Source organism: Bos indicus, chromosome 14 (assembly GCF_029378745.1).
Source record: "Bos indicus isolate NIAB-ARS_2022 breed Sahiwal x Tharparkar chromosome 14, NIAB-ARS_B.indTharparkar_mat_pri_1.0, whole genome shotgun sequence".
In the NCBI taxonomy this organism is placed as follows: Eukaryota; Metazoa; Chordata; class Mammalia; order Artiodactyla; family Bovidae; genus Bos; species Bos indicus.
Genome location: NC_091773.1, coordinates 9,200,710 through 9,227,113, shown reverse-complemented (window position 1 = coordinate 9,227,113; position 26,404 = coordinate 9,200,710). Strand labels below are relative to the sequence as shown.

Below are 26,404 nucleotides of genomic sequence, written 5' to 3'. Positions count from 1 at the left end.
GCCAAAAAGATTAAAACAAAGAAACGGTTGGAATATTTATTGAGCGTCCACAGTGCACTCCAGGAAGCATCGAACCACCCCTTGTCTGCCTTTTCCAAAGGCACACTCGCACGTGAACTGACAAACAGGTCCCAGTGTGTGTGTGCAAGGGTCTCCCTGCACTGTGAGCAGTGGGGTGAGGGCCCGCTGAGGACGGGTAAGATGAGACGGGCCCAGAGATCACGGGAGCAGGAGGGACTGGTCTACAGAGTGCACTGTGAGCCTCCGCTGAGGACGTGGAGGATGAGACGGGCCCAGAGGGGTTACGGGAGCAGGAGGGGCTGATCCACAGGGTGTGCTGCTCAGGTCCTCTGGGCGTCTATCTCGGGCCGTACGGTGGCCTGGTCCCCACGAGACCCAGCGGCTTCCCCAGGAACCTTCTGGTTCTTCTCAGGCCCTCCGTGAGGGGCGAGGACTCCTCGCTGTCCTCCTCGGAGCTGGAGGCCGGGGCGGAAGCCGCAAGCCCGCCGCCCTCGCAGGTCGGCCGGTCGCCCCGGCACTCGCGTCTGCCTGCCGACTGGAGGCTTTGGTTGTAGAAGGCAGAGGTCATGCACTCGGCCGCTGACAGGTCACAGGCGCAGAGCAGCTTCGCACACAGGTTCCCCCCCACACCTGAGGGGCGAGGACAGAGGAGCAGCCTGAGCCGCCGCGGGACGCTCGCCCCCTCTGGCCTGGCCTCCTCCCTCCGTCTTGAACCTCTTGGCCCTGCATGCACTGCTTCCTCTACTGGCTACTGCTGCTGCTGCTAAGGCGCTTCAGTCGTGTCTGACTCTGTGCAACCCCATAGACGGCAGCCCACCAGGCTCCCCCGTCCCTGGGATTCTCCAGGCAAGAACACTGGAGTGGGTTGCCATTTCCTTCAATGCGTGAAAGTGAAGTCGCTCAGTCGTATCCGACTCTTCATGACCCCATGGTCTGCAGCCTACCAGGCTCCTCTGTCCATGGGATTTTCCAGGCAAGAGTACTGGAGTGGGGTGCCATTGCCTTCTTCCTCTACTGGGAATACTCTTAACTTTCTCCTGGTTGATTCATACTTGTCCATCACAAAATGACTTGGCAACCCCTCCGCTCCTTGCCGGCTTAAAGGGGGTGTCTTTCCTGTGGGCTCCCATCAAATCCCACCCTATGCTTCTTTCTATCACAGCAGAAATATATATATATATATATATATATATATATATATATATATATATATATTTTACAATTTGTATTTTTATTTGCTGAGTCTGATGACCCCACTTTATTTCTTGACTGTTTCAGTTGCCTGCAGTCGGGGTGGAGCACAGAGATCTGTGTGATCCAAAAGAATGAATGTGTTTGAAGTTGCTCAGACATAGACAAGCATTCTACAAATGGTAACTTTGTCTGTGGTTTTCAAAGACGTATTAGTGTTAGACACTTGGTCTTGTCCTACTCTGCGACCCTAGGGACTGTAGCCCACCAGGCTCCTCTGTGCATGGGATTCTCCAGGCAAGAATACTGGAGTGGGTTGCCATTCACTTAAGGGGATCTTCCCAACCCAAGGGTGGAACCCAGATCTCCTGCACTGTAGGTGGGTTCTTTACCGTCCGAGCCACCAGGGATGCCCAAAGACTTCCTGGGTCTGTTGGGTCTGTATTGGGTCTGTTTAATTTTCTTTTTTGTCTGATACTACCATGAAGTACCATCAACCAGATCAACCAGACTTTTTTCATCACACCGACCCTCCAAATCTCCGACACGGGCCTTCCGGTCAGCCCAGACACAGCTGTGGCATCTCCACAGCAGGGAGCAGAAAGACGAGAAACAGATGGGCAGAGCGGACAGAGGCGGCGGCCGTTCCCCAGAGCCGCTCCACGCTTCAGCCCGTGCCCCTCGCGGAGGACGGCCTGGAACCGCTCCAATGTGTTCGGCTCTTACACCCCGGCCCTTGCGTCCGCTCCAGGACACCATGCTCACCCCTCACAGAGGGTTGGAACCCGCTCTGAAGCCCCCAAGGAGTTCAAGTGACACCACAGCGTTCCCGGGTTCACTGAGACCAGAGCGATGCAGGCACCTTAAGCTGAGCAGATGGGACCCCGAGGCATGCCGGCATCCCCGAGAACAGCGATCATCTCATCCCGTCACTCAGGGCTCTAACCCCACCCCTGCCCCTCACTGCCTACAGGACGAAGCATACAGCTTTCAGCCTTGGGTGTCTGATCTGCTACCTGTCTTCTCTACCTCACGTTGCACCACCACAGTCCCACCGCCTCCACTTTCTGTTCCCGTAATACAGAACCACGTGTCATTCCCAGACTCAGGAGTTCCCCGAATGCCACAACTTGTCTCTCCCCTCCCCTCCCCACTTCTTTTTTAAAAACACACATGGGCATGGGCATCAGGGAACCCGTTAACCTCTGGAAAACCTCACCTCACTGCCCCTTCTTACTTCTGCCAAGTTCTCCCATCCTGGCTGCCGCACTCCGCGGGTTCAAAGCCCCTTTCCGGCGCTCCTGGGCCCTTGTACTACCTATGAGTGGTACCAGTAAGACTCGAGTCCTTTGCTTATCTCTCTTCCTGCCTGTGAGTGATTCAAGGCAGGGACCCTGTCTGTTCACGGTGTTCCTCATTCCTGGTGGCGGTTTTATGGAGAAGCACATGGTTAGGTGAGTGAATGAGTGGATGACTGAATGCGTGACGTGTAAAGCCCAGAGCTCCCGGGAGGCAAGAGGCGCACATGGCCCTCCAAGGCTGGGTGCCCGGGGGGGAGGGGGGGCACTCAGCCCGGGGCTTCCCCAGATAAAAAGTGAGAGCGACACCCCCCGACGCAGCTCTCGAGAGAAACAGGGACCATTTCCTTTTAAGCTGTGAAGCCTAAGGGAGCTGCACCCACTGATGCAGCAGTCATATGTAGACGAAGTCAGTCCTATAGCAAGCCCAGCACAGTGAGGCTCCCGGCGGCCGGGCTCTTTCCAGACGGCTCCACCGCCACCCCCCAGACCCTGAGTGGCCACAAAGGCACCTCCGGCTTCCACCACTGGGAGGAGTGGAGACGCAGGCCCACCCCTCCCTGCAGCCGGAGTCACTTCCCCTTTTCTGTGGGGTTCTTCAGGAGACCGCGTGGGGAAAGGGTTCTGTTTTTAGGAAGAGAGACCCACTCGCACAGTGGAGACTCAGTTCTGGGTCTGAGGAATTATGGTTTCACAGTCCCAACCCCAGTTCTATGACCTCTTCCTACCTGTGTGACCCTGGACCTCAGTTGCCTCATCTGTAAAATGGGCAGGCTCGTGGGGCTACCTCACAGAACTGGAGTGAGGATAAACTCCAGAACTCAGAAGAGCACGTGGGAAGCACTGGGTAAGTGTGGGTTGTGACGTTAGTCCCCACCTGCTCTCACAGGCTCAGTGACTTTGGTCAGCTGACTTGGCCTCTTGAACTTGAGTCTCCTCCTCAGTGGAATAAGGGTACTAATGTGTGCCTCAGAGTACATAATAAGTCACATTAGAGGTGAACAAGTGATTGTGGAAGCATCTGACAGATGAGCTGTGGTCCCCATGCTGAGCTGAATGAAAAAACAACCCACTTTGCTGGCCCGCAGCACTTACACTCGGGGGTACCGTCCACGCACAGCACCGGCGACTGAGGAAGCCTCTCGAGCAGACAGCCCAGTCTTCTCACCTGCTCCAGGCAGCAGTGATGGGACAGACAGCACCTAACAGCAAGGAAATCGTTTATTGCCAGGCCCCCGCTGCCCCCAGAACTCCCTCCAGGCTTGGTTCTCCCACGCTCCCTGTAGTAGCGACAGTAGTCAGCGCCTCCTTTCCAGTGCACACAGGGCTGACTGATACACACACCAAGGGCCACCATGTATGGGTGCTCAGGTTGTGGACCGTACCAGGATGCCACATTGAAGGCAGGGTCCATCCACTGGAAGCATCTTGTAATTGTAAAAAAAAGTTTTTTGTATTTTTATCATGACTCTGTTGACTGAAAAGATAGGTGATTGCATATTTGTTACAATAATCTTGTAACAGAAAGAGTCTTGAGGAAAAGGTCCCACTTTAAGTATATACAAAAGTACCACATGGGCTAGCAGTGACACACTCCCTCCAAACTTTTATACAACAGAACAGTTAATCCTACATCCATAGGGTATCCCCTATGTCCCCAGCCTTAAAAGAGAACAGAGTAACTATCCTGAGCGTAAAGAACTGCCTCTAAGGAAGTGGCTAGCAAAGAGCAAGATCTCAGGAAACAGATGGGGATGAATCGTGATCTTGCTTTTTAGACTCACCCATCTGGCCCCATAAAGCCTCACAATCTCCCTCAGTGTCCCCCCAAGTCCAAGGAAACTTGTGATATAGTTTCCAATCCTCCTTAGGCAACTTCACCATTGGAGGGTATGGGCAGTGTACACCATTCCACTAGAGCTCTAACTGGCCATGAATTGGGTGAGTCTTTAGGTGCAATCAACCTTTAAACTCGACCAGTTCCGCTCTCAGAATCTTTCTCTAATTCATCTCCAGGTTGAGTCCCCCATTGTTTCCCCGTGTCCTAACCACATATGTTATAGTGTGTGGTGTTTTGTTGAATTGTCCGTATCTCTCACTGCAAGCTCCAGAGGCAATTTGTTGTGATCTGCTTTGTTTAAGTTTAGTCCTTTATATGTCTCTACCACCTAGCACAGTGCCAGACACACAGCAGAAGCACAACAAACGCAGGCCGAATGCCTATATTAATGAATGAATAAATTAATCAATGCATGAGGTCAGTGGAAGTTCTTCCAAGAGCAGTAGGTACAAAATTTGACAATTAAACTTAAAAGTTGTCGAGAAGCTCACTTCAACGTGTCCTGTTGCAGAGCAAATCAACTGAAGACCCCAATTCTACATGTTGCTGTTGTTGCTGTTTAGTGCCTAAGTGGTGTCTCATTCTGTGACCCCATGGACTGTGTAGCCCACCAGGCTCCTCTGTCCATGGAATTTTCCAGGCATGAATACTGGAGTGGGTTGCCATCTCCTCCTCCAGGGGATCTTCCTGACCTAGGAATCAAACCCACATCTCCTGCATTGGTAAGTGGATTCTTTACCACTGAGCCACCTAGGAAACCCAATTTAGAGCAGCTGGGTAGTACTTGTGTCTAGACTCCCATATCAAAAGATCTGAATCTGTCTGGCTCTGTCCCTTCATGGCTGAATGACCTCAAACAAGTCAGTCTTGGAGCCTCTGCTGCTCATCAGGACAAAGGGGTTGTCATGGCAACAAGCCCCTGAGTGCGGTAATGCAACACTGTGAGCCTGAAGCGATGACCCACGTACCTGTCCAGGGCATCCCTCGGCTCGCCTTGTCCTTCCTGCCCACAGTAACAGCCGTAGGCTTCAAAGTCCTCGGGGCACCGGGATGTCAGACAGAAGAGCATCTCTCCAAGCTGCGACCTCACCCGTGTGTGGTCCCCGCTTCCCGGATGCAGGACGGTGAGCCTGTCACAGGCTGAGAAACAGGACTCTCATTTCTGTCTCTCTCTGCCCTGCTTCTCCCCTCCCCTCCTCCTCACCCTGCAACTTGGGCTAAGCCAAGCAAAACCCATCGTCCTTGCACACCCCATCGTCACAAGTTCAGAGGGGGAAGGACCACAAAGCCCAGAGGCCTGAGCAGCGCCTTGCCAGTGTCTTGCCCAGGAATGAGCCCAGTCCCCCGTGTGTGTCCCACCAGCTGTGGCTCCTTGCAGGTGCGGGGCCTTTGCTAAGGCGCCTGAGAAAGGAGAGCCAAGGAGGAGGACCATCAAAACCCAAGTGTTTCATTCTTTCCAGCAAACCACGGTGCAGACGATGCCGAGCTCTTTCTTTCTGAGCCGGTAAGAGCGACAAGAGCCCTCCGTCAGCGGTTCCTTTCCCGGTTCAGCCTCCAGCAGCTGATGACTAAAGGTGCTCATGCAGGAGAGATGGCGCCCTCTAGTGGCACCAAGTGGGATGGTCACAGTGCCTTATGGTGACCTAAGGGCCTTGAATTCTTGCCTGGAAAATCCCATGGATGGAGGAGCCTGGTGGGCTACAGTCCATGGGGTCACTAAGAGTCGGACACGACTGAGCGACTTCACTTTCACTTTTTACTTTCACGCATTGGAGAAGGAAATGGCAACCCACTCCAGTGTTCCTGCCTGGAGAATCCCAGGGACGGCGGAGCCTGGTGGGCTGCTGTCAATGGGGTCGCACAGAGTCGGACACGACTGAAGCGACTTAGCAGCAGCAGCAGCAAGGGCCTTGAAGAACCACCCCACTCATAAGAGGATCTTAAGACCGGGAGAGGACAGACACCGCTCTGCTTCTGCTCACCTTTTCTAGATGTCTCCTCGGGACCGCTTTTGATGGACGATACAGCCAACCCCAAAGATTTAATGCCAGCGGGGACGACGGTTACACCTTTCTCTGTGGCAACAATTTCTGCAGACCCTGAAAACACACGTCTTTATGGTCCATATTCAACAAGTGATTCGAGGGAAGTTAAGGACTTTGGGAAGGTCATGTGCACATATTTAAAATGAATAACCAACAAAAACCTATTACATAGCACCTGGAACTCTGCTCAATGTTATGTGACAGCCTGGATGGGAGGAGGGCTGGGTGGAGAATGAACACGTGTATATGTATGTCCCTTCCCTGTTCACCTGAAACTATTACAACATTGTTAATGGGCTACACCCCAGTACAAAATGTTTTTTGATGTTAAAAAGAATAAAAAATTAAATTAAAAAAAAGTGGTTTGAGAAGAGATTTGCAGATGGACGCATGCTCAAGGCCAAATTCAGACAAAGCATCAGGAGAGAGAGTCTTCTCAGACTGGGTCTGCAGACAGCCAGGGCAGAACCTCAGGGATCCTCGGCTGCTACGTGAGAATTTCCAAATTTTCCATGATGACGTTAAAACTGTTGGGGCCCAAGCTAGAACATGTGGATGACATCTTGGGGGCAAGAAGCTTCACAAGCTCTCAAGCCTATATGCGTGTTACGTTTACTATCGTGCGCCTGCCAAGTAAAGGCCACCAAGATGCTCACAAGTGAAGAGAAAACAGAATGGTGGAGGCATTAAGCCAGTTCTCAGTACAAAATCACGCAGGCAAGCAAAACTCTCCCTCAAACTCTTCAAAACCGCGTTAGCCTCTCTTCATGCTCAGAATTAAGTGCGAAGTCCCTTCCACCGCGGGCAAGCCTGCCAGCGATGTGGTCCTGCTTCCTGGACCTCCCTTCGCTCTCATATATCAGTCCCACCTGCCCCCTTGGCTGCAGGCAGGAAGGTCTCCAGCCCCAGGCCAGATCTCCAGCCCAGTCTGGTCCAGACCAAGGGAGCGTCAGGAGGCTCTGCCCCACTTGTCCACTGACCTAGGCTCAGTCCCCAGAGCTCAGGCTAAGGCCTGGACCTCTAACTTGCAGTCCTTCTCCAGACGTGCCATATTGGTTTTATTCATACATCCAGGCCCCTGTCTCTGCTTGCTCAACACTCTGGTCCTGATGGGTTAGAAGCAGCCCTTCAGGAACCTTGTCATAACCTCAGCCTCCTAAAGTTAGCATCCTGTTCAGTTCTCCAGCCCCACAAGTGGAAACCCATTAAATGGTGACTTTCTACCACACTCCAGAGAGCTGGAAACAGATGAAGACTCTCCCTGACCAAACTTCAGTCAGGCCCCTCTGAGCCCTCCCTCGACCTTAGCCCGTGAGCACTGCAAGCTCTCCGCACTCCCCACCCTAAGAGACTTAACCAAATTCTAGTGTTAGTCACTCAGTTATGTCTGACTCTTTGTGACCCCATGGACTGTAGCCCACCAGGCTCCTCTGTCCATGGAGACTCTCCAGACAAGAATACTGGAGTGGGTAGCCATTCCCTTCTCTGGGGGATCTTCCTGACCCAGGGACTGAACCCCACTCTCCTGCATTGCAGGCAGATTCTTTACCATCTGAGCCACCAGGGAAGCCCAAACAAACCCTAGCCTGGTTTCTAACACTCAAGGAAAGCCTTGTCCCTGGGATGACCCAGCTCTGGTCTTCCTTAAGGTCCTTAAAGTCCAAGAAAGCGCAAGGCAGTCAAGAGAATTCACTGCTTTCCATCCACACCCACCTTGCCGAACAGGTCTCAGCAAACAGCCCCTACCCTCTCTTTGGAATTTTCCACTTTTCTGGCTCTGCGGGAGCTCCTAATAGTTTCCCCTTCCTCCTCCCTCATCGGCCTTTAAAATGCCCCATTGCTTCTGCACAAATCGAAGTGGAGCTCAGTTTATCATGAAGTCCACGCCTGGACAAGCGGTCGTAGGGTGAGAGAGGCCAGCCCAGTTCAGGTATAAAAAAAAACACACACCACGTTTAATTTTAATCAGAGGAAACAATGGAAAATAATGAGCTACCATTTTTTTCTATTAAAAACTAGAGGTTTTTCATTCTCTTGTTTTTAAATAGTACCCACTATTGGCCACTGGAATGCACCTGTGAGTGTAAATTGATTCAGTTTTTCTCCAGGGCAATATGGTGACATGTTGAAAGCCCTGAAATGATTACATCTTTTATACAGCAATTCAACTTCTAGGTATTTATCCTGACAAATTAATCAGAAGTGCATAGGCATAAAGAAAGTACGTATCTATTATTTATAATAACACATGTTAGAAATAATTGGTTAAATAAATGATAGGATTCCACATAAGGAATTGTTGCACAGCCTGTAAAAACCATGTTACAGAAAAATACTTCATGTCAGGTGAATATCACCTCGTTGTATGAAGTGATACAACTCAGACTGTGAAACCGTAGCTGCCAAGTGATCTCAAATTCATTTTGTTTATGTTACGGATGTGCTTACTCTGGGTTGGGTAGAGACTGGAAGAAAACATCTTCAAATATTAAAAGTAGCTATTTGTATTCTGTGAATTTAAATAGACAACCAAGTATAGTTTTCTGTATTTTTTCCTAAATGCATCTCTTTAGCAGGTAGGTTTCTGTATCTTCCTATTAACGGATCTTTTGATTTCATTTTGTCTGTTTTTTGGTAAAGGGAGTAATTTTTGTAGAGGAGGGGAGTTGAAAGTAAATTGGCTTCAGTGAGTTCTCTCATTTTGGGGAGCACACGATAAATGTACAGGGGACAACAACATGCGCCAAGGGGGGAGAAGCTGAGCATGCCTACCTGGAGAAGGCGTGGTCCCAGAGTCCTCCATGCCTTCCTGGTCTCCACCTGGTTCTGTCCCCAAGGGAGAGACAGGGAGTGAGCATTAACTCCAGTCTGTCCCATCTTAGTGTCCAGAGGCGGCTCCCATCCCCTGGGCGCAGGAGGCCACGTGCTCTTTGCTCTGCCCCCGGTCACTTCCCAAGGGACAAATAAATAGATAAGTAAATATTTTAAAAAATAGAGCCATGGTTGTTAATCACCACGAACAAAGTAAATAGGTTAATTCTCTTGATGACGTCTTGCCCATCTACTTTTAGATAAGACTTTGTTCTCTGTGAAATCACAACTGTATAACAGGAAGAAGACAAATCTTACGTTGTGAAGTTTGGGGTTAGAAAGCAGTCCAGAAATCAAGGCTAGAATGACTTAGAGTTTTTAATATCCCAGAGTCTTGGTTTCCTATATAATCTGCAGAATGGGCATAGTAATACTCACTCCAGACCCTGTCAAATAGTGGTCACTGGTGTGAGTGTGTGTGTGTGCACGCTCGGTTGTGTCTGACTCTTTGTGACCCCATGGACTGTCGCCCACCCGTCGCTCCTCTGTCCATGGGATTTTCCAGGCAAGAATACTAGAGTGGGTTGCCAGTTCCTACTCCAGGGGATCTTCCTGATGCAGGGATCAAACCCATGTCTCCTGCACTGGCAGGGATTCTTTACCACTGAGCCACCTGGGAAGTCGGTCACCAGAACTCAGCACAAATACCGAGATGGCATTTTCTATTAGGTGCCCTCCTCTGAAGTCCCTTCTGCTTACTTGTCCTGGAGAGCGTGATCAGTTGGTCAGCTCCGGTCTCAGATGCCACTGTGAAAAGAAATCATCAAATCTCAATTACCAACCCAGCTCAGCACCTTAGCCGGGCAGAGGAGAGAAGACCCATGGCAATCTGATCAGGGACTCTGTCTGGGTATTGTGGCTCCATTACTTCTCAACTCAGTGGACAAAAGGCCAGATAAGGGCCCATCTTGCGTTTAGACAGAAAGACCAGCAAATGACCACTCTGGGAGAAACAGCCATTATTTTCCCTGGTTGGAATGGCTTCGTCTGGGAAGGCAGCTTAAGAGGAAACGTAGGTCTAAAAGCAAGGATGGAGGAAGCGACATCTTCAAATCTCAACCCTCCCACCGACTCTGGGTTTCGACAGCTTCTCTCCATCTCAATATGCCATCTGAATATGGAGATTCTAGTAATTATTTCATAGAATTGTATGAGCATTAAATGAGGCTACATAGTTTCAGTCTCCCAGTATCCTGCTTGTGGTTTGACATTGTGTGTGCTTTTTTTGTAGCCACATTAGAATTTTTGGAAGAAGATGCTGGCCCAGAATCTTCCCGTGCTCTGTCTCATTGAATTCTTCTGTCTCCCCAAAGAATAGGAACAGTCAGCCTTTTCCAGGGATTGGTAAACTATGACCCAGCCCTCGGCTCATTTTTGTCAATAAAGTTTTATTGGCACCACAACCACACCCATCCAGTTACAGACTGTCTGTGGCTGCTTTCCTGCGGCAATGGTAGAGTTGAGTAGTTGTGAAAAAGATCTTCTTGCCCCCAAGTCTAAAATATTTACTATCTAGCTCTTAACCTGAAAAAAAAAAAAGCTGATTTCTATGCAAAGTGAAATTTAGAGAGGTTAAACCATGCTCCCCAAGTCACATAGCTGAAAAATAGGAGAGTCAGGAATCCATCCCAAATCTGCCTAACTCTAAAACATAATTTCACCCCATAATGGTGAGAACAGCTGCAAACCCTTACAAACTGTCCCATCGGCACTCATGTGATTGATTTTTGAGCCCACATTAAGGCTTCCTCCTCGGAGGGCATTTGTGAACACTGCTGAGGTCGTGGGTGTGAAGGTGTTGAGTGTGTGTTGGGGGCAAAGATGTGAGTGTATCCACCCTCTTCCTCTACTTAGACTCCAGACTCCTTGAGGAACCTTATTTACTTTGAGTCTTTCCCAGGGTCATGCCACAAGGGGAGTAAGGATTCTGGTTGAAGAAAGTGGAAAATGTATGAATTGGGGGGTGATTCTGTGATTGTCTGGTGGGGCCAGGAAACCCGTAGCTTATGCTCAATTTTTTTATTTATTCTTTTTTTGTTTGCTCTTGGCCATGCTGTGCAGTAATGGAAGACCTTAGTTCCTCAACTGAGGATTGAACAAGTGCATTGGGACCTTGGAGTCTTAAACACTGGGCAGCCAAGAAAGTCCCATTATCCTCAGTTTCGAAGGGACGTGGCCACTGCCAGTCACACTGGGTGTGGCGGCTGCTTAGGGGCAGGGCGTATGGTGGAGCTTTGGTTTGGTGTTGGTGCCCTCTCCTCTTTTCTCAGGACCAGGAATCCAAGGCACGGGCTATCTGGGAGCTGTTGGGGATGACATGGCCTTGGACATGGAGGATAGCCACGGGATGAGCCCATGAACCTCTGCTTCTAACCTTGCAGAAGCAGCAGCAGCAGCAGCAAAAGAGAACTAGATGCAAACCTGTAGGCAGCGGGTATGCAGTGGGCTCTCCCCGCGGTGATGAGTTGCCAGATTTAGCAAATAAAAAACCAGGAAGCCCAGTTACATTTGGATTTCCCATGAACAATAAATATCTTTTTAGTAGAAGTAGGGCTCATGCAAATTCTGGGACACACTTATATGAACACAGAATTCATTGTTCATCTGAAGTTCAAGGTCAGATGGTCAAGGGTGTGGGTCCTGTGTTTTAATTGGTAATTCTCCTGAGATGGGACTAGGAGTTGTGGGAGAAAGCTGAGCAAGTAGAAAAGAGATCTGTGGGTCAAAAGGAAGTAGGGGGGACTCTGGAATGTTCCTGAGGTGGTTCCACTGCAAGCCCAGGCAGGGGGAATTTTAAGTAGCCAATCTCAGCAAGTAGGCAGATGGCACCATCAAAACACAGGTATTTGGGGTCCCCACCGGTCCCCTGTGCTCACCTTCTCCTGAGATGGCCATCAGGCTGGAGTCCGTGGGCTCCACAGGAACCACTGGAGAAAGAGAGACCCTGGGAGCAATGGGTGATGAAAGCAAGTGCCAAGGGTCTCCAAGGACAGGCTGGGCAAGGGAGGAGGGAGGGGGCTGGCAAAGATGTTCCCAGAGGGGCTGCTTATCCTGCCTCTCGCACCCCACCTCAGGACATAGGGGTGCCCAGCAGGGACCCTGCTCAGGAGGGGCTCCAGTCAGTGCTGGTTCTTGTGGGGAAAGTGACACCATCAGTCACAGGCTGTTGCAACCAAAGGGCTGCAAACCCTGAAGGCTTGTGGCTGTGGACCGTGGTCCCCACCCGAGAAGAGTGCTGTTCACACGGGATGGCAGAGAGAGAGGGTGCTGGACTCAGAAGGTCCACAGAGATACCACATGCATACACAACCCACACACACGTCCACACACGCATGCCTACACATGCTCATACACAAATCCACACACATATAGGCACAGACACACCCACATCCATGGCACACACAGTCACACCAACTTCCTCTTTAGCAAACACGGCAGGACTAGTTCTGAGAAAGAGACTGCAGCCCCAGGAAAGGAAGGATGCTCGGCCAGGGTGCACCTTGAGCTTCCCATCCTTGGGTACCCACGAGGTTGGGACTGAGAGATCGTGGGGAATTTGGCAGACAAGGAATGATGTGCATAAACTTAACTCTCACTTTTTTTCATAAGACTCATGTTTTAGACTTAGAACCATCCCTTGCTTTGTTCAGTAGACAGTTATGAAGAGCCCACCTGGTCCTGAAAAATGACATAAAGAAAACAACCTCCTCTTTAGGGAGTCCCCACCTGAGCCCAGGTGGCTCCTTGGGCCGCATGCTCTGGGGGACAGACGAGGGAGGCAGCCAGTCTATCCCCAGGAGGCCTCAACCACCAGGAGGTCACCCGGCCGGAAGGGCCTTGCCCTATCTGAGCACTGAACTATGTCCTGCTCACAGCTATAGACAGAGAGGAAGAACCTGGGGTCTTCATCCTAACCAGATCAAATTCACACCTGTCTACCTAGCAAGGGCCATTTGATGTTGGCTATGGACTGAATTTATCAGAAGTAACGGTGTTTCTTAGAGAAGGAAACGGCAACCCACTTCAGTACTCTTGCCTGGAAAATCCCATGGATGGAGGAGCCTGGTAGGCTACAGTCCATGGAGTTGCAAAGAGTCAGACCCAACTGAACAACTTCACTTTACACTTCAATGGTGTCTCTAGCTGGGGGAGGTGGACACGCCTTCAGTGCCACCGGTCACTCCAGCTCCCCAACCTAACCCTGATCCATCCAGTCCCATCTGCAACCAAGGCCCTGTGGTCCAAGCAAGAGTGGCTTCCCGAAGAGGCCTTACCTCTTGGCAGGACGGTCAGCAGCTCTTCCTTGCTGGCTGTCTCTGAAAAGAAAGCACGTTGGAGAAGTGGGTTTGGGGATGTTAGAAGGCACTGGACTTGGGCATCTGAAGAAACGCAGCGATGATGGTCTCTGACCAGCTCCCACCCCAGATCACCAGCCCCAGCAATGACGCCAGGCCTGGGTCTTCCTACCTGGAGGCTGAACCAGACAGAAAGATGTGTCCAGAAGGTTCAGGGAAGAGTTGATACTGGACCGAGCCAAGCACTCTATGGCAGCCTTATCGCAGGTACACAGCAGGTGCTCACAGGTGTCCCTGGATTCTGTATGCAGAGCAAGGACAGAACAGATGGGAAGAGCTCACTGGGAATCCCAAGAGGTGATGCAAATGCTCAAACTGACTGCTGACTTGCCCTCCACCGCCCTGCTTCTCTTGCGGTTTTCTTCAGCTCATCCACGACAGCTCCGTCCCTTCCGCTGTGTGATCCAGCCTGGGAGCCAAAGGCACTTTTCTCCCACACTCACACCCCATCCACCAGGCCACCCTACCGGCTCTGCTTTCAACCTATATGAATCTGATCATGTAGCCCTGGGCTTTCCTGGCAGCTCAGTGGTAAAGAATCCGCCTGCCAACGCAGGGGATGCAGGTTCGATTCCTAGGTTGGGACGATCCCCTGGAGAAGGGAATGGCAATCCACTCCACTATTCTTGCCTGAGGAATCCCATGGACAGAGGAGCCTGGTGGGCTACAGCCCACAGGTGGTAAAGAGTCAGACACAACTGAGCAACTAAACAATAGCAACAATGCACCCCCACCTGCTCTCCACCACCCCCCCCTATCCTGCCTGGCTTACAGCAGAGGCCTCACTAGGCCCCCCGCCTCCTCCCCTGTTGCCCAGCCTCTTCTCACCACTGAGGGGCCAGAACAGTCTTTAGGGCTCAGGTCAAACCATGCCTTTCTGTGTGTGTGTTCAGAATCCTCCATCAACGTCTTCACTCAAAGTAAACACCACTACCTCCTGTTCCTTCTCAGACCTCACCTCCTTTCACTCCTCCCTTGTCACCCCACTTCTGACCTGCTGTCCCCCTCGTTCCTGACACACCAGGCCCCTGGAGCCCGGGTCCGCCGCGGGCCACTTCCTCCATCTGCTGTTCTCCTGAAAAGCCACAGGCGGCTTCCCCCTCCTCTCGGTCTTCACGCAACTGCCGTCTTCACAGGGAGGGTTCAGCCGACTTTCTTATTTAAACAGGACCCCCCTCCCCAGGCCTCTCTGTGCTTTTCCTCTGATGTATTTTCCTCCCCAGATCTTAGCCCTTCTTAACGTATCGTACGGTTCCTTTCTGACGTTTCCAGTGTCTGACAGCGAGAGGAAACCCCAGGTCAGGGCACCGCCGACATGTAGGTGATTACCTTGCACGTGGTGGGGTGCTCAGTGTGTAAGTGTTGGGTGAATGAGCAAATGAGCCATGGTTCCCTGGTTCACTGTGCTCCTCACCTAGTGATTTACACCCTTCCTGATGCTCCAGACTCCTGCCAGTTGACATTACTTGGACTGAGGGGCCAGTCAAACCTGGGTTCAAACTCTGGCTTTGCCACTTGGCAGCTATGTGACTTTGGGAGAGTTATTATTTAATTTCTCTGAGTCTTTCTGTCCTTATCTGAACACTGGGGATGACGACCCCTGTCTAACAGAGTTGTTAGGATGACCAGAGTTGCTGTGTATACTATCCACGACTTGTAACAGTCACTCAAAAAGGCTGGCTCTAATACAGTACCCCGTCTTGCCATGGTCTTCTTCCCTCTCTGCTTTGGCCTACTCTACTTCTTCTGCCAGGATTGTTCAGAGACATGAAGTAAAATTCCTAGAGTCACACAGCAGGTAAGGTGGAGAGCTAAGACTTGAACATACAAGTGTCTGATTCTTATAAACAAGCACCCCAGCCTTATTCATCCATCATGGCGTCTGCCTCCACTTCCACCATCATTGCATTCTCAACAGATGCCAGTCTCCATATTGTTTGACATTTAACACTGTTTAAAAATTGTAAATGTAACATTTTAAGCATTACTTAATGTTTATAACAAATCTCTGAAGCAGGTTCTGTCCTCCCCCTTTTGAGGATCAAAGTTGTTAAGTAGAAGGTCAGGGTACTCCCTCCCCGAAATCCACAATGCCTAAGTAGCAAACTATTTGCCCTCCCCAAGCTTCCAGGGTTGGTACAAGCATAGCATTGTAAATCAAATAATCGGCTGAGCAACTGTTGTTTCAATTCAGAAAGCATGTAGTGGGCCTCTACTGCCTGCAAGGTGCAGCTGCCACAGATCTGGCGGGGCTGTAAGTACCCACAGCGATGCAGGCAATGGTGACGATGACAAGGGTGGACCCTGGGAGCCTGGGCCTGGAGTCTCTGAACTGTCGTTTCTCAGCCCAGTCTCCTGAGACACCTGGAGACGCTCACCACACGAGATACTCTTGCTTATGCAGTTGACATCTGTGCTAAGCTTGGCAGGGTCTTGCAGACAGTCCATCTCAGCGGCCTCCTCGTAGCACCTGCGATGCTGGAAGCAGCAGCTGCGGCAGGAAGGGTCGGAATGAGAGCGTGGGTTAGAGCACGGGCAGGCAGCACACCATCATTCAGTGTCCCCGGATGGTTCCTGGCAGTGACCTGTTTCAGTCCTTAGTGTGCGCACACACACACATGCTTGAATTTGAATTGTGTTGCCTATGCAGCAGGTGCTATCATAGCTATCAGCATTTACATATGTGAAAACTGAGACACATGGAGCTCTGTAACTTGCCAAGGTCAAGGTTGATCACAGAGAGAGGCTGACACACCAAACAGCTAAGTCAGGTGGCTCTTGCAGTGCAAGCAGGAGGACAGTGGAGCCAGACGCAAAGAAGAAAAAACACACAGGCAGCTGATGGCCTTGGGCAGGCTGCTGTTTCTGACACTACCTAACTTATAGAAATCTGTTAAGGTCAATAGAATGTCAATACAGACCCTACCACGTGGTAAACACTCAATAAAACTACAGCAATTATTTTTGGGGTCTGGCAAGCAAGTTCAAGGTGGAAATAATCTGTATCCCAGAAGTCTGGAAACTCCCACCTCCATCAATTGCACCGTGTAAAGTCACTGAAATTGGGTGTGACGCAGCATGCTGCCAGTTTCGGCCATCAACGCTTTGATCATTAACACAGTGATGAATTGCTGCTTTATTTTTTTGACTTCTAGGTCTGCTCAGTATTTTAATAACTAAAAGAAGTGGCAAGAGAGGACCTGAAAGAAAAACACGTTCCCAGAAACGGTCCTGGCACCATGCCCCGAATGGAATCAGTTTCTCCCTTTCTGAATGTCAATGAGCTGGCTTGTGGTCCCAGGGATGGAAGACTGCCCTCTGTTCCAGAAACAACTTACACCCATGGGAATCCTTCCCTACCTTCTGGGAGTCTGTGTGGATGAAGGCGCACACTCCATCACACTGGATTTGGGCACAAATATAGTACCAGTGGGAATTCCCAGGTGGCACCAGTGGAAAGGAACCCACCTGCTAGTGCAGGAGACATAAGAGACGCAGGTTCAAATCCTGGGTTGGGAAGATCGCTTAGAAGAGGATGTGGCAACCCACTCCAGTATTCTTGCCTGGAGAATCCCATAGACAGAGGCGCCTGGAAGGCTACGGTCCAAAGGGTCACAAAGAGTCGGACACGACTGAAGTGACTTAGCATGCATGCATAATGCCAGTGAGGTGTGGACACAGTCCCAGAGTAAAGGTGAGACTTCCACACTGCTGCAGTTACTATGGCTCCAATTACTGCTAGAACTACTACTACTGGTAGTAGTACTTCTACTACTTCTACTTCTCTTACTACTTTAAATACTACTACTACTACCTCTAGTACTACTAATGTTACTACTACTATTACTAGCCCAACCCCTAAACCCTGATAGCAGTTTTATTAGTACTGCAGCTATTGCTACTACTGTTACTATTACTACAGCTACTACAGCAACTGTTCTACTACTATTGTTACTACTACTACTAACACCAACACCATCACAGGTCACTAGTACTGCTTCTGTTGCTATCACTGCTATTACTATTAATACTACTGTAGCTACTACAACAGCTGTTACTACTAATATTGTTATATCACTACAACTATCATCACTACTAACACAGCACTACTAATCTTGTTGCTGTTGTTATCAATCACTAATAACCCTTGAAAACAATAAGTCAGGCAGAATTCCATCACATTAGCTTGTATTTGGTCGTGTAATCCTAAATAATAACTATGAGGTAGGTGTTTTTATTACCTCCATTTAATAGGTAAATAAACTAGAACACAAGGAAGTAAAATAATTTGCCCAAGGTCAGGTCCCTAAGGAACAGAACATGGGAATTACTGGCTTATAGGTGATCTGCTTAAAACTCTAACATGTGTGTAGCCTCAGTCGTTCAGTCGTGTCCAACTCTTTGTGACTCCATGGACTTTGTGACCCCACCAGGCTCCTCTGTCCTTGGGGTACTGGAATGAGCTGCCATTTCCTGCTCTAGGGCATCTTCCCAACCCAGGGATCCAACTCAAGCTTCCTGAGTCTCCTGCATTGCAGGCAGATTCTTCACCGCTGAGCCATCAGGGAAGCCCCCAAACTCTAACAGATACCAACACATTGTCCTAACTGACCCTCCTGCTACCAGTAGCTATTTGCCGTATCCCTGCTGACGCTGAATGCTTCTAAGATTTTAAATTGTGTTGCACATGCCCACATACACCTGCACACAGAAGCAGGGACCAGGGAGCCTTCTGCACCTGTGCTCTGCCCAAAGCTCAGCCGGGCCTCCACGAGCTCACCTTTGGTCTTGCTCACCTGTCAGACTGGTCCACAGGCAGCCCTTCCATCTCAAACCTGCAGGCACAGCCATAGTCTTCGAAGTCCCGGGGGCAGAGCCCAGCCACGCACCTCATACCATTCACGAACTGGAGCAGCGCGGGGAAGTTGGTGAAGACGGCCTGCAGCCAGGTGAAGTGGGAGCCCAGGCAGTCTGGGGGAGGGGAGCAGGGCTCACCGGGAGCCAGAGTTGAGGAGGGAGCCCCCTTTTCAGGGGGATAGAACCTCCTCACCTACTAAGCACCCACTGCATACTCAGGACTTCTTGACCATTGAAGGGAGGCAGGTTTACAAGCTGCGGTCCCCGTTGGTTGCCCCCCAATGGCCTTTCATCCTTCTGCCTTACCAACAAACCTGAAAAGTACTCAAGGAAGGTGAGCCGCCTTCCGAAGTCCCTAGGGATGTTTAATAATCATTCTCAGCTCATCATGGTAATCTCACGCTTCTGTGATAAGGTTAGTCTAGGGCTGGCCATGAAAACCATGTATGACCCAAAAAACTTCAGGGGTAGTCTGTTAGAAGCTTTGGAGACATATTCCTGTCCTAATAAAGCATAAAGACATAGAAGAGGGCCTTTCTGACCTACAATTTTCTCCTTCCTTGAAGGTGGTGAGGATATACTGGGCTAGAACTGCAGCAACCACTTTGCAACCATGAGGCCCCATATCTAAAGCTGAAAAACTATTATGTCCAAGGGAGCAGTGGGGCAAGATAAAATGAGCCTGCTGGGTCTCAGATGCCAGTGCTGCGCTACTGCATCAGTCCTTGTGCCTTCAGAAGGCTTATGTGAGATCATTAAATGTCTTTATTATTTAAGTTCCTATTAGTTTCCTGAATGGCTCCCAAATGATACAGTCTTGGCAATAAAGAACTATAAATCAGCCTGAGGAAAAAAAAGGAGTATAGACACTAATAATCTGGGGTTACCTGTTATGTGCCAAAAACAGTTAGATGCTTTAAATAGCACAATAGTTAAAATTGATAGAGTGAGTAATGCTATGAAAGGCTTTCATGGTCAACGATCCCATAAATGTCTTGTTCATTCTGAAAGACAGATCCTATTCTGTCACCTCCCTTTCACAGGTAAAAAAACCAAAGGTCAGAGACATGCCTGAGGTATCCACCAGCAATGATGACTTGCCCTAAACAAAATGCTCTTGCAAATGTAACTGGCAAGCAAACAGCATCCAACTTTATGACTCTATATCTCATGCTCACTCTCTCTGCCTGGAGGATTGATACATACTTAATGAGATGATCCCACAGCACCAATTTAAATGCACAGGGTGATCAAAAAGAGGTTCAATTCAGTTCAGTCACTCAGTCGTGTCCGACTCTTTATGACCCCATGGACTGCAGCACACCAGGCTTCCCTGTCCATCACTAACTCCCGGAGCCTATTCAAACTCATGCCCATCAAGTCAGTGATGCCATCCAACCATCTCATCCTCTGTCGTCCCCTTTTTCTCCCACCTTCAATCTTTCCCAGCATCAGGGTCTTTTCCAATGAGTCAGTTCTTCCTATCAGGTGGCCAAAGTATTGGAGTTTCAGCTCCAGCATCAGTCCTTCCACTGAATATTCAGTACTGATTTCCTTTAGGATGGACTGGCTGGATGTCCTTGCAGTCCAAGGGACTCTCAAGAGTCTTCTCCAACACCACAGTTCAAAAGCGTAAATTCTTCGGTGCTCAGCTGTCTTTTGGGGGAGATCCAAAGTTGTGAGGATCACATCCACCTTGACTGTTCACTGCTCTGCTAGTTTCTTCCTACCTCGTTCAAACTTCCCTACCCGTGTTTTGTTTCCACACAGTCTAATCAGAAACATGATAAAAGGTTTTACGTTGATGGGAAAAGTCCATCTGGGGTTTATGTGTGTGAGTGTGTGTGTGTGTGTTTATGGAAACATGCATTTTCATTCAAGACCTGCACTCAGTCATTTATACATTTTAAGTGCACTTTTAAACCTAGCATAGTCTAATCTAATAGGCAATGCAGAGCCACCTTGCTTGTGTCCATCATATTATAATCTTGTTTTGGGTACTTTTAGTTATCGAGGCTAGGAATCATCACAGCATCCACAGCATCGTGCAATTTGTAGTCACGTAATGAATACAGAACTGATCCACGGAATGTTTCTCAAGCTTTATGTATATTTACTAGTTGAGAAGGAAACATAAAACTACTTCGGTGTAAGACCAAGCTCTGGACTCAGAAAAGACCTTGTCCCTTCTGGTTGTGTGGCTGGGCAATTCCCTTAACTCCTTTGCCTGGAAAAGAGGGATGCCATTCCCCTCCTGACCAGGCTGTGGTCAGTAAGAATGAAGAAAGGATAACAAAACCACCTAGTCCCTCAGTGACTCACCCTACGATAAAAGGCACTGCCATTCACATCAGAATTTGATCACGTTGTTCGGAGCTTGCAGGGGAGGCCATGCTCAGAGGGCAGACCCCCAAGTTCTGTTAATTTCCTTAGATTTCCCCACACACACACCCCATGCCCTAACACCCAGGGGATAAAAGCAAGTTCAGATTTAACTCACCAAAAATTTCGGCCACACCTTCTACATTTTTAAACATCCCATTGAAGAAAGTCATACCTAAGTGGAAGGAAAAGATAATACATTAGAGTTGGGTTCTCCCCTTTCCTTTCCCTGTCCACCCCCTTCAGGAAGAGTGAGTAAAACTCCTTCTCTAAGAATAGATTTGACCTTAGGCTAAATTTCTAGTAACGCAGGTTGCCATGGAAAACTAATAAGATAAAAATTGAGCTGTGTTGTTGTTGTTCAGTCACTCAGTAGTGTCTGACTCTTTGTGACCCCTTGGACTGCAGCATGCCAGGCTTCCCTGTCCTTCACCATCTCCTGGAGTTTTCTCAAATTCATGTCTATTGAGTCAGTGATGCCATCCAACCACCTCATCCTCGGTTGTCCCCTTCTCCTCCTGCCTCCAATCTTTCCCAGCATCAGGGTCCTTTCCAATGATGGAAAAGACTTCCAATTCCAAGTCGGCCCTTCACAACAATGCTCAGTGGTGAAAAAGACCCCTGGATGGTGAGGTCTGTCTGGACTGGTAGAAACTATGGCTAAACTACAAACACCTGGCAGGAAGTCATCATTTTGGGTCTCCATCAACGTGATGACTTTTGGAACTGGGCATCGTCCCTTCTGGGCATTTTAGAAATTATACCTATGAGCTGGTTACTAGGTATACTGACTTCTATGGAGAATGCAGCTTCGAGGTTAAGGCAGGTCTGGGGCTGCTCTGGGTGAGCCCTTGTATCTGAGCTGTTACTTAGGAGCTCCTGGACTGCCGTGTAGATCGATGCCAGGGCTTCTCCTGGTAAAGAAGAGTGGCTGGCATGGCCTGTTGGCACACTGTGCTTCCTGGCCTCAATCCTTCTAAAAGCCAAGTGTGGCTTGTGAGTCTAAACATCTACCTGAAGAACACCTCCTCCTGGGCATTGCACTTCCCATGGGGGTTGTGCCATTTGGATAGAGGCCATGAATGTGTCTGGACGGGACTGGTCACTTAGCTTGCATGGGCTAGTGCACAAATAATTTGGTTGACTCCAGTTACCTCTCTGAAAGGTCAGAAACGAACCCTTAGTTCAGGGTAAACCTCACCAGCTATGTACTCTATTCGATGCCTGTATAAGAACCCACCTGAGAACTCTTTACAATCCAGCGCCAGGAAAACCTTCCCTTCTCCAAGGGACAACTACAGATCCCCTTTTCTGATAACCTGAGCCCTGCAACGCGTCACCTTTTTATTTTTGTCCTTTCAATACAATTACCGTGTAACCCTGATTGATTAGCCCATTTCCTTCCTTCACCTGGTTTCCCCTTCCAGCTGACCCGTGTCTCTCGATAAAAATTTTTAGTGCTTTGTCTCAAAGGAGAGCCTGATGGTGGGTCAGACACCAGAATTAACTGTGAGGGAGACGCACTGGAGTCTTACTCAGATCACTGTACCGTCAAATGCCATAGCAGTAAGCAACTCTAGGGTATATTCAGAAGGGATCAGTCTCTCTGCCAATATCCTAGACAGCTTGCTACCAAGCTAGGTCTCCTAAGAAAAGAGCAAAGGATCCTTACTGATATTTTCTGAGAGTCCCAGAGGCAGCTCATGTGGAAGGTGTGGGGTGTCAAGAGGGTGGCCCCCTATAAACGAGAAGAACAAGGTTAGTGCAAAGACAGGCACTGCCCACGTGCCGGGGAGGGCGGGGAGGCGGCAGCCGGGAGAGTGATGAGGATGCAGGTCAGCTGGATTCTACACCTGTTTTTCTAGTGCCTGGAGTGACCAGGGTGGCCCAGTGTTTTATATTGGTTGGTCTTAAGGGAGTAGTCTTCTGGTTTGGGATGGAGATTTTGAGACTTATCTTTAAGCTGTTGTTGCATAGGAAGCATATAATTTTAACTTACATGGCATGTTTGTTTGGAGTTTCTTGAGATGAAGGATTGGTGGAAATAAAAACAGATACAGAAAAGACCCCAAACCCTGAGTAGTTTATAGTTGAGGACAGGGGTTTTCCCCAGACTGTCAGCATCAATCTCACCTGGGATGCAAGCTCAGTAAAAGTTATGGTCCTTGTGCCCTCGCTCAGGTCTGATCCCACAGACTTACTCCAGAGTAAGTATCAGAAATAAACATTTTTAATAAGCTCCCCAGCTGGTTTGAAAGTTGCTGGTCTAGAAACTGCACTTTGATAAATGTTGCTTGGGAAGACGACAACAGGGTGGAAGACCTCTGTTGTTCAGTCACTAAGTTGTGTCCAATTCCTTGTGACCTCAGGACTGCAGGCTCCTCTGTCCTTCACTATCTCCCGAGTTTGCTCAGATTTATGTCTATTGAGTTGATGATGCTCTCCAGCCATCTAATCCTCTGTCGTTCCCTTCTCCTCCTGCCCTCAGTCTTTCCCAGCATCAGGGTCTTTTCTAATGAGTCCACTCTTCACATCAGGTGGCCAAAGTACTGGAGCTTCAGCATCAGCATCAGTCCTTCCAATGAATATTCAGGGTTGATTTCCTTTAGAATTGACAGGTTTGATCTGCTTGCTGTCCAAGGGACTCTCAAGAGTTTTCTCTAGCACCACAATTCAAAAGCACCAATTATTCGGTGCTCAACTTTCTTTATGGCCCAACTCTCACATCTGTACTTGACTACTGGAAAAACCATAGTTTTGACTATATGGACCTTTGTTGGCAAAGTGATATTTCTGCTTTTTAATACGCTGTCTAGGTTCTTCATAGCAAGGAGCTTACTTGATGGCTTTAGGGTTTGAATGTACTCTTGAGAGTCCCTTGGGCTGCTAGGAGATCAAACCAGTCAATCTAGTTTGAAGGGGCAAGGGAGCAACCGCGGGTCAAAGAGGCCATCACACTCCAAGGGAGTCAGCAAAGCAAAGGCCAGCGGCTGTGAACCGCGGGGGAGGAGACGCACTGTTGGGTGGAGAGGCCTTCGCTCACTGGTCCCCTTGCCCTTTGCTCGCCTTGGTGCCCACCTCAACCCCCATCCCCCACATCCATGCTCAAAATGTGGATTAACCCTCAAGCTTATCACTAATGTTTGCTTTCCATCACTCACTTGGCAAGAGGATAAAAATAATAAGTAAATCAAATGGAATTTGGCAAGACGGCCCAGGGTTCATGCGCGTCTGCGTGTGTGCGCGTTCAGTCGTGTCCCACTCTTTGTGACCCCATGGACTGTAGCCCGACTGGCTCCTCTGCCCATGGGATTTTCCAGACCAGAATACCGGAATGAATTGCCATTTCCTTCTCCAGGGAATATTTCCAACCCAAGGATGGAACACGAGTCTTTTGCGTCTCTTGCATGACAGGTGGATTCTTTTTTTTTTAATTAATTAATTTATTTTAATTGGAGGCTAATTACTTTACAATATTGTAGTGGTTTTTGCCAAACATCGACATGAATCAGACACGGGCACACATGTGTTCCCCATCCAGAATCCCCCTCCCACCTTCCTCCCCATCCCATCCCCCAGGGTCATCCCGGTGCACCAGCCCCCCTGAGCGCCGACAGGTGGATTCTTTACCACCAGCGCCACCTGGGAAACCCCAGTGTTCATAGTAAATATATACAAAGCCAGAAATACAGTCAAATACCATTACTTACCGCCGTGTGGAGCCATCAGCATTCCCAGGAGGAGAAGCACAATCATGGCAGCAGAGCAAAGGGAGGGACCTTGGCATCAACTGGCACAGCGTCCTGGGAGAGAAGTCAGCGGAGCATGGTGAGTATGCTTTCAGAAACCAGGACACGAGACCCCAGAGGATCTGTTTGTCCTAAAATGCAGTGCAGGAAAAGGAGAAAGGCCCCAAAGTGATCCTGTCCCAGCCTTGCAAGCGGCTTAACTAAGAGTAATGAGACAGGTTGGGACCATGGACTCTTTCCTGCAACCCTGCAGTGCTCGCACCTGGACACAGCTCTCCTCGAACAACAAAATATTAATACAAAGAAACCGTAAGAAACTAAAAATAACTGTGTGCACGCTCAGTTGGAGCAAACACTGGACCCAAAAGACAGAAAGAGACCAAAAACCCCAGCTGCCAGTTTTGAAGAGCCTGGAGTATAAAAACAGTGTGTCAGGAGCAAAAACAGGATACTGGGCATGCCCCCTACACACACACACACACACACACACACACACAAGCCACCTCTTTGGCCTGACCCCTGGACAGACCTCTACCCTCACCCCACATAAGGAACACTCACTCACCCCTCCGGAGCCAGCAAGCAAGGGAAACTGTTGTTTGTTTTTGCTCTCGCCTGCTACCACAGAGCCCCCAACAAAGCCTTGCCTGAATTTCTTGTTTAGCCTCTATTCAATTTCTATTGATTGGGGAAGGCGAAGAACCCTAGTCTGTAACAATATGACAGTAAAGAGATCACATTCCCTCTTTGAAACTCAGTTTATCCATCTGTAAAATGGAAATGTCACCGTACACTCCTTGAGGACATAGTTCTGCTCTCATTTATTTATTCACTAAATCGATGGTCATTTGTTATGTGCCAGGCACGTAGCAAGGATGCAGGAAAGCAAAGTGAAGAAAACACACCTTACCTGTGAGTGGCTCATGGACTTTGGGGAAAGGCAGCAATTTAACAAGCACTATAGTTTGACTTTTGTAAACTGAGTTTTGAGGAACCCATGTGTGTGTCCAGCAGCATTCTCAGCAGTATTTTTTTTTAACTTCTTAATCCATTTTTAAGTTGAAGTATAGGTAGTTTACAATATTATTTTAGTTTTGGGTGTACAGCAAAATGACTCAGTGATTTATAATATACATATATTTTCAGATTCTTTTCCATTTATAGGCTATTATAAGATATTGCATATGGTTCCCTGTGCTATACAGTAGGTTTTTGTTTATCTATTTTATATATAGTAGTGTGTATCTGTTAATCCCAAATTCCTAATTTATCTCCTCCCACCAATCTCCTTTGGTAACCACAAGTTTGTTCTCTATGTCTGTGGGTCTGTTTTGGCTTTGTAAATAAGGTCATTTATATAATCTTTTAAGATTCCACATATAAGTGATATCATGGGATATTTTTCAGCAGGATGACTCTGAACCTTCGTACCAACATCACGGGATAAATCTGGCCACAGTGGCACTGCCCTTTAGCAAACAGTGCTTTTCCTGCAGCGGCTCCATCTTTCCTCCCTTTGGCTTCTGAGTCATTTGAACACTTGGAAAAAAGTACAGGTGGGTTCAGGAAGCTGCCATATTTCAGCTCTAGCTGCCCTGTGATCTGAGCAGTAAATGTACTTCAGTAGTCACTCACTGCCTATTGACTCACCTGGGTCAACTATTGTTTAATAGGGAAGGAACAATTTAAAGGCCAGGGGAATTTAGGATGATTTTAGCTCCCTGGGAATCTAACTCCCAAAGGATTGTGACTTATACATATTCTGCTTTAGAACATGTTTTTTATTTATTTATTT

At 48.9% G+C, this 26,404-nt stretch overlaps 1 protein-coding gene across 1 annotated transcript; it reads right to left on the bottom strand.

Annotated features, from left to right (window-relative positions):
* Nucleotides 1–31: 31 nt before the first annotated feature.
* Nucleotides 32–24,616, bottom strand: OC90 (otoconin 90). Its single transcript, XM_019973405.2, has 14 exons — nt 24,571–24,616; nt 22,533–22,598; nt 20,979–21,035; nt 18,418–18,592; nt 16,000–16,112; nt 13,734–13,862; nt 13,541–13,582; nt 12,143–12,193; nt 9,966–10,013; nt 9,168–9,221; nt 6,333–6,449; nt 5,319–5,490; nt 3,606–3,712; nt 32–651 (listed from the first exon to the last, which is right to left on the bottom strand). The coding sequence occupies exons 1-14, from the start codon at nt 24,614–24,616 to the stop codon at nt 359–361; spliced, it is 1,470 nt and encodes a 489-aa protein (XP_019828964.2). The 3' UTR covers nt 32–358.
* Between the last annotated feature and the right edge of the window lie 1,788 nt (nt 24,617–26,404).

Coding starts and splice junctions, on each gene's coding strand:
- OC90 (XM_019973405.2), bottom strand. CDS start 24,616: ATGATTGTGCTTCTCCTCCTGGGAATGCTGATGGCTCCACACGGCG. Junction 18,593..20,978: donor AGGTGTGGCCGAAATTTTTG/GTGAGTTAAATC, acceptor CCCCTCCCCCAG/ACTGCCTGGGCTCCCACTTC. Junction 16,113..18,417: donor CCTGTGGACCAGTCTGACAG/GTGAGCAAGACC, acceptor TTCCTGCCGCAG/CTGCTGCTTCCAGCATCGCA.